At 43.4% G+C, this 16,344-nt stretch overlaps 1 protein-coding gene across 5 annotated transcripts in view; it reads right to left on the minus strand.

Moving 5' to 3' along the window:
- The window catches only part of POMT2 (protein O-mannosyltransferase 2), a 32,343-nt gene that overhangs the window by 11,618 nt on the left and 4,381 nt on the right, over positions 1-16,344 (minus strand). For 4 of the 5 annotated variants that reach the window (XR_002440524.1, XM_021403024.1, XM_021403022.1 and 1 more), the window contains exons 4-14: positions 15,859-15,967; positions 14,915-15,023; positions 13,093-13,252; positions 10,620-10,726; positions 9,614-9,696; positions 9,054-9,163; positions 5,134-5,200; positions 4,243-4,315; positions 2,839-2,917; positions 1,953-2,104; positions 293-384 (exon numbers count right to left, since the gene is read on the minus strand). Coding sequence is in view for 4 of the 5 variants with exons in the window: in XM_021403024.1 (XP_021258699.1) it covers positions 293-384; positions 1,953-2,104; positions 2,839-2,917; positions 4,243-4,315; positions 5,134-5,200; positions 9,054-9,163; positions 9,614-9,696; positions 10,620-10,726; positions 13,093-13,252; positions 14,915-15,023; positions 15,859-15,967 (1,141 nt within the window). In the remaining variant the exon portion in view is untranslated. The remainder of the gene's footprint in view (positions 1-292; positions 385-1,952; positions 2,105-2,838; positions 2,918-4,242; positions 4,316-5,133; positions 5,201-9,053; positions 9,164-9,613; positions 9,697-10,619; positions 10,727-13,092; positions 13,253-14,914; positions 15,024-15,858; positions 15,968-16,344) is intronic. The other variant, XM_021403023.1, reaches the window with a different exon arrangement.

Genomic DNA, 16,344 nt, shown 5'->3' on the forward strand with positions numbered 1-16,344 from the left:
ACTCCACTAAGCTTGGTGGCATGATCACTTCCCTGGGGAGACTGTTCCGGTGCCTGACCACCCCCTCAGTAAAGAATCTTTTCCTAATATCCAAGCTGAATCTCCCCTGAAACAGAAAAAGGCTATGCACCTCTAAACAGCTGGTCCAAGTTCAACAAGTTCACATTTGAGCTGAGAAAGAACAGACAAATCCCAAATGCTGACTGCCAATTCTTGACATCTGATAGCTCATCCATCTCCTTAACAGCAAGCAAAGATGTACCCTCAAAGGAAAGGAAAATAAATGGCTTACACTTAGGGTTTATATGATCTTCAAAGTTCCAGAGAGAATTGGGAGTCTCTTTTACGTATGGTGTGCAGGTGACTTCCACTTGTTCCCAACCCCTGAAGAACAACAGAACAGTCAAACACTACTCCACAAAGGATCACTCAGTATTTCTAGCTCATGTCTAATTTCTTTCCTATTTAGCTTCATACTTCCCCATAACATCTAACATATTATTCAACTCCAGCAGTCACTCTCACACACTCCAAGTGCTATGTAGAAACTGAAACAGACTTGAAAGGCAGCCTACATCAAAATTCCACTAAATATACAGGCTGTATTTCTTAAGTTTGGCCACCTGAAGTATAATCTACCTCAAGACAACCCTTGCAGTCTCTCCAGAAAAAGAAAAAAAAATCACCATCATTAAGTCAATCCATGCCTACAGAAACTCTGTTACAGAAACAAAGGATCAACTTTAGAGGAAGGAACGCTGGTGAACCAATGGTTCATTTCACTTGCTCTGTCACCCTATTTCTAGCAGGTCACACCAAACACTTCAGGAGAAAGTGCATCAGAGCCTGCAGTAATGTGACGGATTAATTACTTTCTCCCAATCACCTCTCAACAGGCTTGCTTCCACTAATTAATTAATTCCATTAATTAATCACTAGTCTTGGAAGGACAGTGATTATTCCCCCTTGAAGACTTTAAAAAAAATAATCTTTATTTGTAGTTACCAGGTTTCCTCCCTCCTATCAGCTCTTAACGTCATCCATATTTTGCAGCACTGAATTCCATTCACAGGGTGAGCTTGTGTTAGTGAAAAAGATATACCTCCTTCCTTGAATGTTGTTGTCAGCGGTAGTGATTTTTTTCATTATTATAATTTTAACCTGTTATTTACCCACAAACCCAGTCTTACCAGAAAAATATAAATGCCATTTGCATTCCTGACCTGGCAGTCACCAACAGAAGTATCTGCCCGGACTCACTATGTACGATTCAGCATCCACCACATTTCTTAGAAATCTTTTTTTACCTAAAAGCTGAGGGAAACCTAAACTAGCAGTAACAGAGGCAGCTCCGGAAACAGAAGCAACATGACTGCACAGCCTGCCGCGTCAGGATCCTAGCATCCCACACAGTACAGCTTTGCAGATACAGCAGCTTTGTTGGCATTAATCTCTGCATATCCCTCATTCTGTGACGAAGATATATAACCTGAGAACTTCCTGCCAATATCAGCTTGTTACTGCTGCCCTCAAGTCAGATGCTGCACGCAAAAATGGCAGGACTGCCAACCACAAAAGAAGCTGATGCCAACAAAAATAAGCTTGGAGGAGTATGGTATGGAACGGCATCAACTGCCCCAGTTCCTTACAATTTCTGTGAACCTTAAGGCTAAAATGGGCCTTAAAGAATACGGCTCTTATCCACTCCTGGACTTACTGGACAACAAAATCTACACCCATGCCACTCTTAGAACTCTTGGTGTGGGATATGGATTGCTCTGGGATTTTTCAGAGCTGCTGCTCACCAGGCACTTTCACTGTAACAAGTTGCATAACCCTAACCCAGATCTTCTTCTCTGGTTATATTTTTAGTACACGCTGATTACTTTTTTATTCTTATGGTTGCTCAAAGTCTTGTGGAGTGGGGCAGGGAGAGCATACAAACTACTTACCACTTTGGCAGAGTCTTTCCAGAAGAGCCCAGAATACACCCCGTGGCCACATGGGTTAGCCGGACCTTACTCCGTAGGACTTTGATAAGCTTCCCAGCCCTTCTGCCCACCACCTCGATCCGCCAGAAGTCATTGGAGTCTCCTGTTCCATTCTATCATGCAAACCCACCACAGCAGAAAAAAACAAACAAACAAAATCAATCAGAAGACCTAAGAATTGAAGCACTGCAAATAGGAAGTTCTGAAACTCTAACGGTGCGAAGCTAAGCAAAGGAACCCATGCTACTCTTGCTCATACTTCAGAGAAGAGATTCCCCACAAGAAAGAGATGATTCTTCATATGAGCAGCTACCCGCAAATACATTTTTATCTTCCCAAACTTAACATTTTTTACTTCAAATTCACACTTGACTGTGTCTCAGAGTTACATTTTAAAAGGGGGGTAACTTGGCTGCTTCACAGAAGGAGTTTAGGCAACATCCCCTTGCCTTTGGAAACTCAGCCCTCAAAGCAGATTTTGTTTTCATGATGCAAAATTCTGTCAACATCCTGTCAATAAAAGGCAGTTGTCTACATGACGAGGCCAAATACATGAAATAATACTTGTCAGAGCAACTTCAAGGTTGCTCAGTTTGGCATTCACGGAGCTGAAAGCTGCCAAAGCTAGACTGACAGTAAAAGCTCAAGTTATTTCCTTGTCTGTGTTCACATTAAATAGACCTTAAATGGGATACGCTAATTTATACTAGACCATCTTCTCCTCCAGCCCGGCAGATCTACATCTATCACTATGGCTAACAAACTAAAAGCAGAAGTAAAACCCTGTGGCATGGTATGAATTCTGCCAAAAAGAAGAAACTTTTGTTTAATCTTGCCATTCACTTACTATGCCGTAGCCAGTGACCTGAAAGTGCTTCCTTGTCAGGGGAGCCTCATGCTGGTGACTGTGAAGATTTCTAGAAGTTCTGGAATGAAATTAGAAGTCAAGCCTTGTTTTGTTTTTATGCCTCAGACAATCCGTGATAAGAACTTTGGTCTGAGCCATTCAGTGAGAGCTGTCAGCACCCGGAGCTGCTTCCCCCAGCGTGACCCCGAGCTTATGCCACACTGGGCAGTGCTGGCAAAGGAGGACAGCATGAGTAAATCCAACCTTCTGACTATAAACACCATCTACAAGTGGAAATGACATTGATTATTACTTACTATACCTTGTAAATCAAACACATTTGCTGAAAGGTGGGGCTGAAAGTCCTGCTCTTACAAGAAGCAAAATAAGATCCTGACCTCTCTTGATTATCAGTTTGCTTTTGAGAGTAAGACTATATCATTCAGTCAGATGCACTGAGGTGGGGGATCAGTGGCCCCCATTAGCACAGCCATACACAGTGCTGTCAACACCCCGCTCCAGTGGTGGCTGCTAGTTGAGGCAACCAGCGAAGCCTGGCCATATCCCAGCCTTTAGTAAATCCACCCACACCAGGAGCCTTTTTCTCCCACAACAAAGCTGCTCCCAGCCCTGCCTGCCTGCACACAAAGCTCCCACACAAAGAGCTGAGAGCCACCTACTGGATCTTTCCCCCAGCAAGGCAGCTGTACCTCCCCATCACAGAGGCCGATCCCCCTCCAGCATTTGAGTTAAGCAAGCCCACTATTGCCAAATCCAGATTTTATCACCTTCATTATCATAGACTTAGTCGTAAAATCCAAAATTCAAGGTGCTGGGTTTTTTTAAGTCTTAAAATCATTTTGGAAGAATTAAACAATGATTTGTGAACATGCAATATTGAACACAGTGTGATTTCCAGGCTCACAGATACAGAGCTTCTGTTAAGAAATAAAAGCTGTGGTGGCACAGAGCATTGTGGCACAGTGATGTTAGATAAGATTAAATACCAAGTCACTAGGGCACTCCTGTGTCCCTTGGGTTTCCATCACAGAGGGGAAAGGCGCAAGCCATCATTTTTGTTCACAGTTTCAGGGGGTGTACACTGCCTGTACACACAGGAACAGTTACCTTTAATACTGCACCTCACATAGCTGAACAGATCCCTGTGCTGCTTACTGTTGGGGTTGTGTGGTTCCGCCAAAGGTTTCCCATTTTACAGACAGCCATCCAAATACAAAGCAAAGAAGAAATACACACAAACTCCATTTGCAAATGCAGATATAAGTACACCTCTACCACACGATCCACTTGTGCTGGCCCACCTACGCAGTCTTCAGCAGGTCAAATCCCCCACCAGTTCTATCCAATCACTCAGACTCTCCAAATCCCAGCAATCAGCCTTACTCTTTATGTTCCAGGCGAATGATGTCTCCATGCCTCACAAACTCCACAGGGCTGGAGGAATCCGACAGATCTGCTGCAGGAAGAACGCTAATCATGCCAGTGCACTGACAAACAAATCATTGCCTAAGAAAGTTCTCAGGGAACATTCATGCCTCAAGCAGACAACACAAGGCAACTCATCTGTGTAGACTGAAAGTCTGGTGTAAATCACTGCTCTAGTTTAAAGACCAGCCCTGAAGCTACTCCATACAACCATGCAAGAACGTGGCCCAAAGCAGCGCATACTGCCCTTAGATAAAGGGGATGCTTGGCCAGGCTAACTGAACACCGTAACTAGATATCTGCATTTTAATTTCGTGCACTACAAAATGACACTTGCAAGACGGTTCATAATGTTGTTTAATCTTGGTTATTTGAATTTTTTTGTTGTTTAGACTATTCCTTGACAATTTTTATATATACATGCTGCAGAAGTAGAAAGGAAACTACCCTAGCCCAAACATGCCTCAGCTACACTACCTGAGGAATAACACCTTCAACAGTCCCAAGCAAGCATCCATGCAAGCCACCTGAATACCATGTATTGGAGCATACTCAGAACCCACTTCTCCAGGACCCACAGCCACAAAATATGGATTGAGCTCACATTAATTTCCTCTCTGTTATCTACAGTCCTACCTGATGACCTGAGAAAAGCTTATTTACCATAACTGTAAAACATGGAGGAAAAAAGCCAAACAAGAACATGGCAGAAAGAGTCAGATTAACCTTGTTCTCCCTTCCACCTCATCTCATATCTATGAAGTTTACTTTGCCCTGGAGGGAACTCAAAATATTTATGCTAAAAAATGAAGCAGCAGTTATAAAGGACTCTTTACCAGTATTTGTTACCTGTATCTGAATCATGCTTCTTTATAATCCACAGGTTATTCAAATCCTTATGTAGGTAGGCTGTGACCTAAAAGCAGAAGATAAATTATTTCACTAAACAAGAAAAAAACTGGTGATAGCAAAGATGCATTCATCAGCAAATCAAAGTCCCAAACGAACGCATTAATAACACAGAAAAACTTGGCATGACTTATGATATTCCACCCTAGAAAGCCAATTGCTGGCCACTGTTTAACCCAGATCACACCCTTTCATCAGGGTACAGCACATCTGCACTGGAGGACTACACTTAACAGCAGTTCACTTGCCCCACAAATAACAGCTTCCAACCAACCAGTTTGCCCTCCTCCCACACTAATTCAGAGGTTCCTTCTACAACAACAGGATATCTGAACCTGAATTTTTTGAATAATCACTGACCAGCATGAGTAGATGGAAACAGCATTGGCTTTATAAACTGGTATCATTGGTAGAGATTTATAACAGGCTGATTCAGATAACTGTAATACTACTGCCAAAAGTTCCAAAGTAAGGATTCAGGGATCAACTCCTAAAGCAGTACATGCTAACCAGCTAATCTTCGCTAGCTTGCTCAGCTTCACCCAGAGTAACTGCTCTTACTGCTACCAAGAGCAGGGGAGGCCATCTGGCCTGAGGGCGCTGCTATGGAAGGCCACATTTCCAGGCAGGAGCAACTGTGCCATCTGTGCTCTCTCCTCTCTCCCAGCTGCAGAAGCAGCAAGCCCTGCCCTTCAGGACCCCAGCCCAGTCCCACATCTGTGCCTCTCACTTGGCTGCAAGCAGTCTGCCCAGAGGGTGGGTGACTGAGGCAGAACACACAGGAGAGTCTGAGGGTGGGAAAAAGGGTGAGTAGGAACCTCATACCTTGGGGTCATATCATCATGAGAGGAAACAAAGAGAGATCACCGTCTCCATCTCTTCCTCCTCAAATCTACTTGAAGCTGTAAATTCCTTCCCCTCTGCATACTCCTCCAGGGTAGGGATCACAGTGGCAGAGAAGGGGATCTCCACTCTCTCCCACCTACCCCAAAGGAAACTCCCATCAGCACCCTCCAATTCCCCCTTCCTTGCTTTTACTGCCATAAAGCACATTCTGCACTTATATTTGGCTTGTTCTTGAGCCGGTTTTGGTGTTATAGCTCCATCTACAGTAATAAACATCAGTGTCACCTGACAGTATTGGAAGTATTTTTGGCTGGGAAGAACAGCAAGAAAAGAAGATTAATTAAAGTTTATTTTTGAAAACCTCTTCCTCATAACAGAGACTGAGTAGAGTTAAAAATAAGCACTTGTTCTTTCTCTGGAAACTTTCTGTCAAACAGTTCAGAACAATTTTTAGACACCGACAGGCAAACTGTGAAGTATATCTTGGGAAAGGCACAGAAGCTGCAAAGATTTATGAAGCTTGATCATGATGGACAAAAATAAGAAGCGCACTGAATTTCTGTAATAATTAATTAGCGATACTTACATGGTTTCAATTTTTTTTTTATATTTAAGCGATTAGCCAGTAAATAAGCCCTTTGAGAGTTCAGCTAAGCACCTTCCATTATGGGGAGCTTATGAACGCACAGATAACCAATTTAATGAACAAAGCCTTACAAATTTCCAGGGGATCAGGCCTAGCCAGCATGGGTTTGTGAAAGGCAGGTCCTGCTTGACCAATCTGATCTCCTTCTATGATCGAGTGACCCGTCTAGTGGATGAGGGAAAGGCTGTTGATATGGTCTACCTAGACTTCAGCAAAGCCTTTGACACTGTCTCCCACAGTATTCTCTTGGAGAAGCTGGCAGCCCGTGGCTTGGACAGGTACACTCTGTGCTGGGTAAGGAGCTGGCTGGAGGGCCGGGCCCAGAGAGTGGTGGTGAATGGAGTTAAATCCAGCTGGCGACCAGTCATGAGTGGTGTTCCCCAGGGGTCGGTGCTGGGGCCTGTCCTCTTCAATATCTTTATTGATGACCTGGATGAGGGCATTGAGAGCACCCTCAGTAAGTTTGCAGACGACACCAAGCTGGCAGGAAGTGTCGATCTGCCTGGGGTAGAGAGGCCCTACAGAGAGATCTGGACAGGCAGGATCTCTGGGCTGAAGCCAATGGGATGAGGTTCAACAAGACCAAGTGCCGGGTCCTGCACTTTGGCCGCAACAACCCCAGGCGACGCTACAGGCTTGGGGCAGAGTGGCTCGAAAGTTGTATGGAGGAAACGGACCTAGGGGTATTAGTCGACGCTCGGCTGAGCATGAGCCAGCAGTGTGCCCAGGTGGCCAAGAAGGCCAATGACATCCTGGCTTGTATCAGAAATAGGTTGCCAGTAGGAGTAGGGAAGTCATTCTCCCTCTGTACTCAGCCCTAGTGAGGCCCCACCTCGAGTACTGTGTCCAGTTTTGGGCCCCTCAATGCAAAAAAGACATTGAGGCCCTGGAGCGTATTCAGAGGAGGGCAACGAAGCTGGCGAGGGGTCTGGAGCACAGGCCTTATGAGGAGCGGCTGAGGGAGCTGGGATTGTTCAGTCTGGAGAAGAGGAGGCTCAGGGGAGACCTCATCGCTCTCTATAACTACCTGAAGGGAGGTTGTAGTGAGCTGGGGGTCAGCCTCTTCTCTCTTGTAACTAGTGACAGGACGAGGGGGAATGGCCTCAAGTTGCGCCGGGGGAGATTTAGGCTGGACATTAGGAAATACTACTTTTCTGAAAGAGTGGTCAGGCGCTGGAATGGGCTGCCCAGGGAGGTGGTGGAGTCACCATCCCTGGAGGTGTTCAAGAAATGTTTAGATATAGCGTTGGGAGACATAGTTTAGTGGGGTTGGTGGTGTTAGGTGGATGGTTGGACTAGGTGATCTTGTAGGTCTTTTCCAACCTAGCTCATTCTATGATTCTATGAAATTCCCTGGTGACAGATGATGAAAATAAGGCACAAAAGAGAAAGTAATTCACAAAACATCACAGAGGACCGTGGCTGAAATGGAAACAATACTCAGTACTTCTATTCTGATAATTTTAACACAAGTAATAGGTTTGTTTTTAATAGTTTTAAATCCTTCCCTGAGGTATCATAGAATCAAAGAATGGCCTGGATTGAAAAGGACCTCAAAGATCATTGAGTTTCAACCCCCCCCTGCTGAGTGCAGGGTTGCCAACTGCTAGACCAGGCTGCCCAGAGCCACATCCAGCCTGGCCTTGAATGCCTCCAGGGATGGGGCATCCACAACCTCCTTGGGCAACCTGTTCCAGTGCGTCACCACCCTCTGAGTGAAAAACTTCCTCCTAATATCTAACCTAAATCTCCTCTGTCTCAGTTTAAAACTATTCCCCCTCATCCTATCACTATCCACCCTCGTGAACAATTGTTCCCCCTCCTGTTTTTATGCTCCCTTCAAGTATTGGAAGGCCACAATGAGGTCTCCCCGGAGCCTTCTCTTCTCCAAGCTAAACAAGCCCAGTTCCCTCAATCTTTCTTCATAGGAGAGGTGCTCCAGCCCTCTGATCATCTTGGTGGCCCTCCTCTGAACTCGTTCCTAGAGCTCTGCATCTTTCTTTTACTGGGGGCCCCAGGCCTGGATGCAGTACTCCAGATGGGGCCTCACAAGAGCTGGGTAGAGGGGAGGTAACAACAGCATTTTCATTACTGAACATAATTTTTTATTAAAGTCCTAGTGGCCTCCATCTATGGAGATGGGTCTTGCTACCACAATTAAGCTTTGTTACTCCCAGTCACATCCCTGGTGCAAACTGGTGGGCTCTTTTCATTCAGAGTTCCAAGCCAAGTGCACAGCCGTGGCACCAAGAAGATAACAGATGCTGAGAAGATAACACAGCTCCTGTCACAATGACACCTAACGCTAAGTGCAATGGGAGTGAGTAGATGGCTGCAGTTACAGGCTGTACTGCAGTAGGACACCAACCTGCTGCTGGCGAGCCCCAACGCCCTCTGGGTAGAGGTGCCAGTGGGAGTGAAGGTAACCCCCTGCCATCCGAAGGTTCTTCATCGTGACCACAGACCCATACGCCAAATCTAAAAGGGAAGGAACAAAGGAAAAAAAGCATAACGCAGCTCTTCTATGAATACCTCCCGCAGCCAGCCTGCAGTGCTCCAATTAGACATGGCTGTTCCTGCTTTGTTTTGATGAAAGCACATTTCCTGTTTGAAGCGTTAATCCAAATAGCTCATTGCAAGCTTTCCTTCCCTCACCATCCACTATTCAGTGAAACTGTTATATAATATTTTGTTGAAACTTTTCAATCTCTCCTATATCATTATAAGAAAGATAAGCACTAGGTTAAACTTAAGCTGAACAGGTGAAATCTCTTTTTGTTCTCTGAAACAAAATAAAGACAAAAAAAGCAAAGGTGCAAGCACAAAATGGTCGTATCTATCCTGCGCTGCCTCACAGGAGATGTGGTTTTTATCTAAAATCCCACATATTTTGACAACTCAGAACAGTTTAGTCCTTTGGACACTCACGCTCTGGAATGGAGACATTATGAAGATTGTTCCCAATCAGCTGAGACTGAAAGGCAGAACTGAAGAAACCATCCCCAGGACCACTACAAAACAGAGCAAAGAATGTGATAATTTGAAGACTGGCAAAACAAGCATACAAAGTTCCTTTGTGCACTATCAGATTGTTTTCACAGAAGGAGAAAGAAACCCAGACCAAAACAAAATAACAGACTTGGTCTCAGGAGAATGACTGGGTTTCCCTCAGTTGCACCTCTAATGCTGTGAATCACAGCCAGTACACACACTCTTGCAGGAAATGATCCAGAGCTGCAAGGACATGAGAACACAAATACGTGTTCCTTCTGGCTCAGAACAAAGCACTATCAACTGTCTTTGTGGGTACTCTTATAATAAACAAAACCTACTGCCAGCTAACATCTAACAAAGCCTCTCCTTGAGGTTTCTTAAGTCATTTCTGCTAAGTAGTAAGAGGTAAAATCAGCTGACTTAAACTGAAAAAATAACAGATTTAATTCTACATTCTTGTTAATGGTTAAATGCTTTATTCACCTCATCTCTTATGACAGCATATGGGAAATCACTATTGGACCATTTTACTGCTGCTTTCCAAATAAAAAGCCAAATAAAAAGGTGGGAGGGAGGGGACGGTGTTAGGGTGGGGGAGGGAGAGGAAGCAGGCTGTGCTTTTTAATTTAAAGAAAAAAAATAATGGATTTGAGACATTTTCAGGTCTGGGAAGAAAGGAGGAAAAAAAAAAAAAGGGATACAGAGGACTTGGTCAGGATACTTGCTTCACATGTCAGAATGTCTCAAGCTCAAACTCTGTCTCACTGCCAGCTTGGCCAGAGCCCTTCACTAAGAACAATGCAGGAGTCTGGGAAGGGAATTAAACAAAGACACAGCTTATGGCTGTGCTTTTGATGCTGTAAATGGAGAAATCCATAATCAACAGTCTTTAATTCAAAGAAGAAAGATGATTTTTCTTCTGTAGAAAAAAGTGAAATACCTTTTATTTAATACTGCAAAATGAACAGCAAACATCACCATGTAGAGGGTGAGTGGAAGCAGGATGAGGCAGAGCACACGAGCCAGGAAGTGCTTCCCAAACATGACCTGGAACAAACACAACCTGAATCAAACAGCGAAAGGAAAACATGAGCGAGCAAGCTATTAGATACACTGTCTCCCTACACAGATGTGAATGTAACAAGGGCTAGGAATGTTTCCTTCACAGAAACCAGCTCACTTAGCAAGGATACTCTCACACTCCAATTTCTTTTTCTGCTCCTCAGCCAGAAGTTACAAAGAATCAGCAGCAAATCCTCAGTGTTTCAGCTGGCCTGACACAAAAGCAGAGCACTCGATTTAAATCACTGAGAGAGGCTGTACACAGCTGTCCCAGACTGTGATTGCATGATCACATCCTGCTAACTCTGCTGGTCATAGAACAAATCATCTAAATACATGATGGGCAATAAACACGCTGTGGGACAAGAAAATACCAATCAATGTTCATTCACAAATAACTACAAACTGATTAAGGCAAATGTACTTACCTTTTTTTTTTTTTCCCCTAACATGGTACCTATCATACAATCATTCAGAAAACCATTTTCCACTCCTTAATAACAGATCCAAGGACTTCAGAAGCAATAGAAAAACTAACAGATGCAAGGGAAAGTTTTTTATGATAAGGGTGGTGAGGCACTGAAACAGGTTGCCCAGAGAGGTGGTGGATGCCTCATTCCTAGAGGCAGACAAGGTCAGGCTGGATGGGAATCTGAGCAACCTGACTGAGCGATAGGTGTCCGTATTTGATGCAGGGAGTTGGACCAGATGACCTTTAAGGGTCCCTTCCAACTCCAACGATTCTATGATTCTACGAAAAAGAGAGCTGAACGTATTGCAGAAATAAGAACCTACTGAAGCCAACAGGAGAAGCAGCTGCTCAGCAGGTACTTAAGCAGAACACTTAACTACTGGACACTTGGAGAAATGCTGATTGATGGCACATAATCAAATTTATGCAGCAGTGGCACTTGAGCTAACTTCCAGTCCCCTAGGCAAAATAACTGAAATAGAAATCTTTTTCACAAAGATCAAAGCCTACAACTACAGACTTCAATGCGAAGTCAAAAGAGAAAACACACTTGAAGGACAGCATCAAGCAAGCTAGAATAGAGGACCAAGATAAGCTGAGAATTCTAGGATCAAACTAGTCCCTGAAACACTGCATGTAAATAATCATGAGTAGTTTCCTAACAAATGCAGAGATAAGTTATTCAAACTTCATGGGTTTAATCTTCATTTTTTTCCTCCTCAAGCACCATGGATGCCAAATATTTAGGTATTCAGAAAGAAGCATCTACCTTCTGGACTAAATTTCTTTACATATTCTAACACTCGGGGGTTTGCTGCTTTTGCTGCCAGAAGCACAAATGAAATCACTGCGCAGACATCTGCTGGCAGAAAGCTTAGGCATGATGGATTTGTTCCATTTCAAATGCAATTAACTGACTTTGCTCAAGAAGTGCTTCTCTGGAGCTGGAACACTGCATCTTTGCAGCCCATATTGATTCACATTAATCAGAGAAAACAAATCACACAGCAGGAACATAAAAAGTCCCCCAAATTCCCCACTGTTTATGAGACAGGACAAAAACAGTAAGTGAAAGAAACTGAATTTTCAAGCTTCAGGTGAGGCTGAGACAAGGAGAGAACTGAACGCCTTTCAAAAGAGGTGCTTGAAGAATTATTTTTTATCCTGCTGGTTGCAAAATAGTAAATGGTCTATCAAGATATTGCTCCCAATAGTGGATTTCACAGTCCCCAGTATGCAACATATTAGAACAGGGCACCCAAATACACTGGTGAATTTCTTAGAGCTTATAAGAACTACAGGCAAGTGAAATCAAGCAATCTCTGCCTCCCACTACCCTCAAGACAAACGGCAGAGGCTGCCCATTATACGGTTTGCCTACGGCTCCTGCTGGACTACAGCACGCTACTGCTGTGCAGCCTGTGCCATTGTACTCAGGAAGCACAGCCTGAGCTTGCTCTGCTTTATGCAAACCCAGCGCTGCAAGACACACCTGTCTGCCAGGTAGCAGATATTCCTCAAAAGGTCAATAACAGAGCTGAACATCATCATGCTTTGGGCCACTGTACAGCCATTCCCAATGAGCACTTTCAACCTAGACCAAAATAAAATTCATCCAACTGGAAAAACGAACAACCTTTTTTTCCGCTCTTATGAGATTATATCCTGCTGCAGTACGTGCTTTTAAATACATATGGCAATAGTTTGTCCATCACAATGCTCACCTTTAATCATAACCTACCTCAGATGCCTGTTCGCTGTAGATAGAGTATCACTATTTGGCTATTTCCATGGTTATAAAAAAACTAAAACTACATAGATAAAAGAAAACAAAGCAAAATAAGGAAATCCTTAACATAAAGAAGTTTTTGACACTCACCAGTGACAGGCTGAGGTTCCCCAGCAAGTCCCAAAGGTCATGGATTGTGTTCAGACCAACCAGCAGGACTACAAAAAGGCCAACAAATTTCACCCCCATTGCTCCAGCAAGGTTCACCCCAGTCAGACTCAGCCAGAGCCACCAGGAGGCAGAGAATGGCCTGCAGGACAGAGAGATGAAGGCAGGGAATGAATTATGGCTACATGAACGGGCAGCTGTGATCAGAAAAACAAACAGCAAATCACTACCCCACAAAATTACATTCCATCTTCTTCTCAGGAGCCCATGAGTAATAGAAAAAAAATGTTTCTTTCATTCTCTAGACGATTCTCATGACGCAAGGATGCCCTTGATGCAGGGTTCAGTGAAGCCCATCACGTCAGTGTAGGCAGCCCTGTATTTCCCCTTTAAAGAAGGGAGCACAGACATCATGTATAAGCTGAAATACCATTTGAAAGAAAATTTCACATGTAAAAGGTCTGAAATCAGAATTAAGACTTTGTTAATTAGTTCCATAAAAATACAAGCTTATGTCGCTCAGAAAGCTAAGGACAAGGAGGAGGGCATCAGGAAAAGAGCAGCCACACTCAAAAAAGCAGAAAGGCCACAGAGAAGAACATTTATCCAAAGAACCAACAAAAACTGCAGCAAAAAGCAATGAAATTGCAAACTAAACTAAAATTGAAGCATAAAGTCGAATGGGGATGACGGGAAATTTAAAAGCCTGATGACTTCTGATGCCTCCATACCTGTTTTTTGACTCGAAACCCCTCTGCCCTGATAAGCAACATAAGAGATAAAGCTGGCTTTTAATCTACATAAAATCAACTAGGTAGAGCTAATCCTGTTTTCAAAGACATGAGAAAAAAGTTCAGGTCATGGCACACACAGCTGCATCACGAGCTGACCAACCATTGCCCTGTATCTTGGTGCATGCACTCCCTGGGGCAAGTGCCGTCGATTGGAATGGCCTCACTGGCCCTACATGACACTGCGGGCCGCGTTTCAGCCGTGCTTGTTGCAATCGTGCTGAGACTTATAAGATCTGTTCTTGAACACTGCATGAAACAAAAAACACTCGTACAGAATTCTAAGATTTTATGCCTTCAAATTCTGGATGCTTTGTGCGGTAACTGCTCTGTACAGCTCAGCCACAAAGAAGCCCTTTGATATATCCAAACAGCTATAAATCACCACTCCCCTTGCATAAGTCTACAGCAAATATCCTAACCATCATCCTGACTGTATTTCTTAAGTTTTTGGTACCAACCCCTTTAAATCCAACAAATTACACTCTTTACCTCAACTAGCAGGATTTATAAATACTCAAAGGATTACAGTCATGGTTAAGCTCTGTTTCTCTGGCCTGGAGACAAAGTGACTGAGCCAAGATGGCATATTAATATTTTTGCCATTAAGGAGTAAAGCCTTGAGCAAGCTACAAACATCTTTCATTCCTCTGTCTCCACCAGACAATGTCCTACGCCACATTCTTTCCAGTCAAGGAGTTTTAAAAAGCTTTAAATTTCATTTTAAAGATTTACTGTTCCATAACCACTACTTCTGCTGAAATTCCTCTTCCTGCAAAAATAATGTATTTAAGCCTCTCTCCCGGTTTACCTCTGCTATAATGCTTTTTCCCCTTGCCTCACAAACCCTCATACTAAAGATTTATCTCCTGTACCATGCACCATTTTCACCTCCAAGTTTCCTGGAACAATCTAGTCTTGGCCATTCACACAAACTACCAAGTTTCAGATGTCTTCAAGTACTTTATCCATGCAAAAGTTGAGTACCTACATTTAAAAAAAAAATATCTTACCTATCTGCACAGGAGTTACACTTCACCATACTCAAAACAGCTCCCATAAGGAAGAACATCAGAATGGGGTCAAGCAGGATATACTGAGACAAAGTAATACAGCCTGTATCTGCAGACACACAACAATGGCAGAAACATTTGCGGTTACAAAGTGAATCTAACATGGCAGGAAGCCAGTTTATTTGGTGTAGCTGAGTCAAAAAGAACAAGGGCAATTTTAGAACCTGAAGCAGGCTGGAACAACTCAATGTCTAACTGGGTAACAAACTTTCACTCACAGAAACCAGGCAGTAGAGCAGTACCTGTGAAACAGCACTCACGGAGCGCCGTTAACATATTCAGATGGAGAGTGCTGTAGACAGCAATGATTAATCTACTAAAGCACTAGAACAGTGCCCGAGGATGATGCAGAAGGAAAAGCCATCTTTCAGATATCATCTGTAAAAAATGAATATGACTTGGGAATTTTAAGTCCCTGTGCCTCAATATCTGCATCTCCCAGTAACACTCTGATTTGAGCAGCTTCATTTGCAATGCTCATTGCTCCACTGTTGGCTCAATTCCACAAGGAACATTACTTATTTCTTACTGTGAACTCTTCCATAGTAGTGTGGTTGGTTATTAAATATCTCTGCAGTTCATATAGGAGACATCAATATTTCACCAGTGGGCAAAATTATTACTGACCGCGCGTGTTGGAAAAATTCTTAAAAGTGATGTGAAATGTAGTCCAATGCTGGTGTCATGCACATAACAGAGATACCTATAAACATTTGACAGTAAAATCCTCTAGAGGACTGCCAATTAAAAAGCCTCATATAAAATAGAATGACTTGGCTTTTGGGAACCTCTTTCATTAGGCATAATAACCTGATAGATTATTAAGCCAGAAATGGCATTCTCTGAATTCATCTATTCCACTTTGCTGTAGCAGGAACACCTACCAAAAATAAGGATGAAAGCTGTGAGTAAGGCTGCTGGCAGTGACTTGGACAGCTCTAGCACTGTGAGGTAGGCGAAGGGAACCAGGCAGGAGCCGAGGAACGCACAGAACTGCAGGAAAAGAAGATAATGGGAGGAGTTATATCCTTCCCCAAGGTGAAGGGGCACACATCCCTCTCCTTCCTTCATGCTGTATATCCATCAACAACAGAAGGTGCTGCAGTTATTGAACTGACTCACTGATATCACCAGACAAAAGCCAAGTGAGTAAAGATACTGCTCAGAGAACAATGGTTGCTTTCTCTGTTCTGTCTCTAGAGGTGTCAGGAATAACAGTTAGTCATTCTCTTTCTAGACAACTTCAGATATTCATAAAAACATATGTCAAGTAGACACATTACATGTCCACCACACTCAACTTATTTCAACAAGATATTAGAATACGAAATCTAAGACCGAAGTATACCTCTACCTTACATCTTTAGCAG

The sequence above is a fragment of the Numida meleagris genome, chromosome 6 (genome assembly GCF_002078875.1).
Source record: "Numida meleagris isolate 19003 breed g44 Domestic line chromosome 6, NumMel1.0, whole genome shotgun sequence".
Classification (NCBI taxonomy): domain Eukaryota; kingdom Metazoa; phylum Chordata; class Aves; order Galliformes; family Numididae; genus Numida; species Numida meleagris.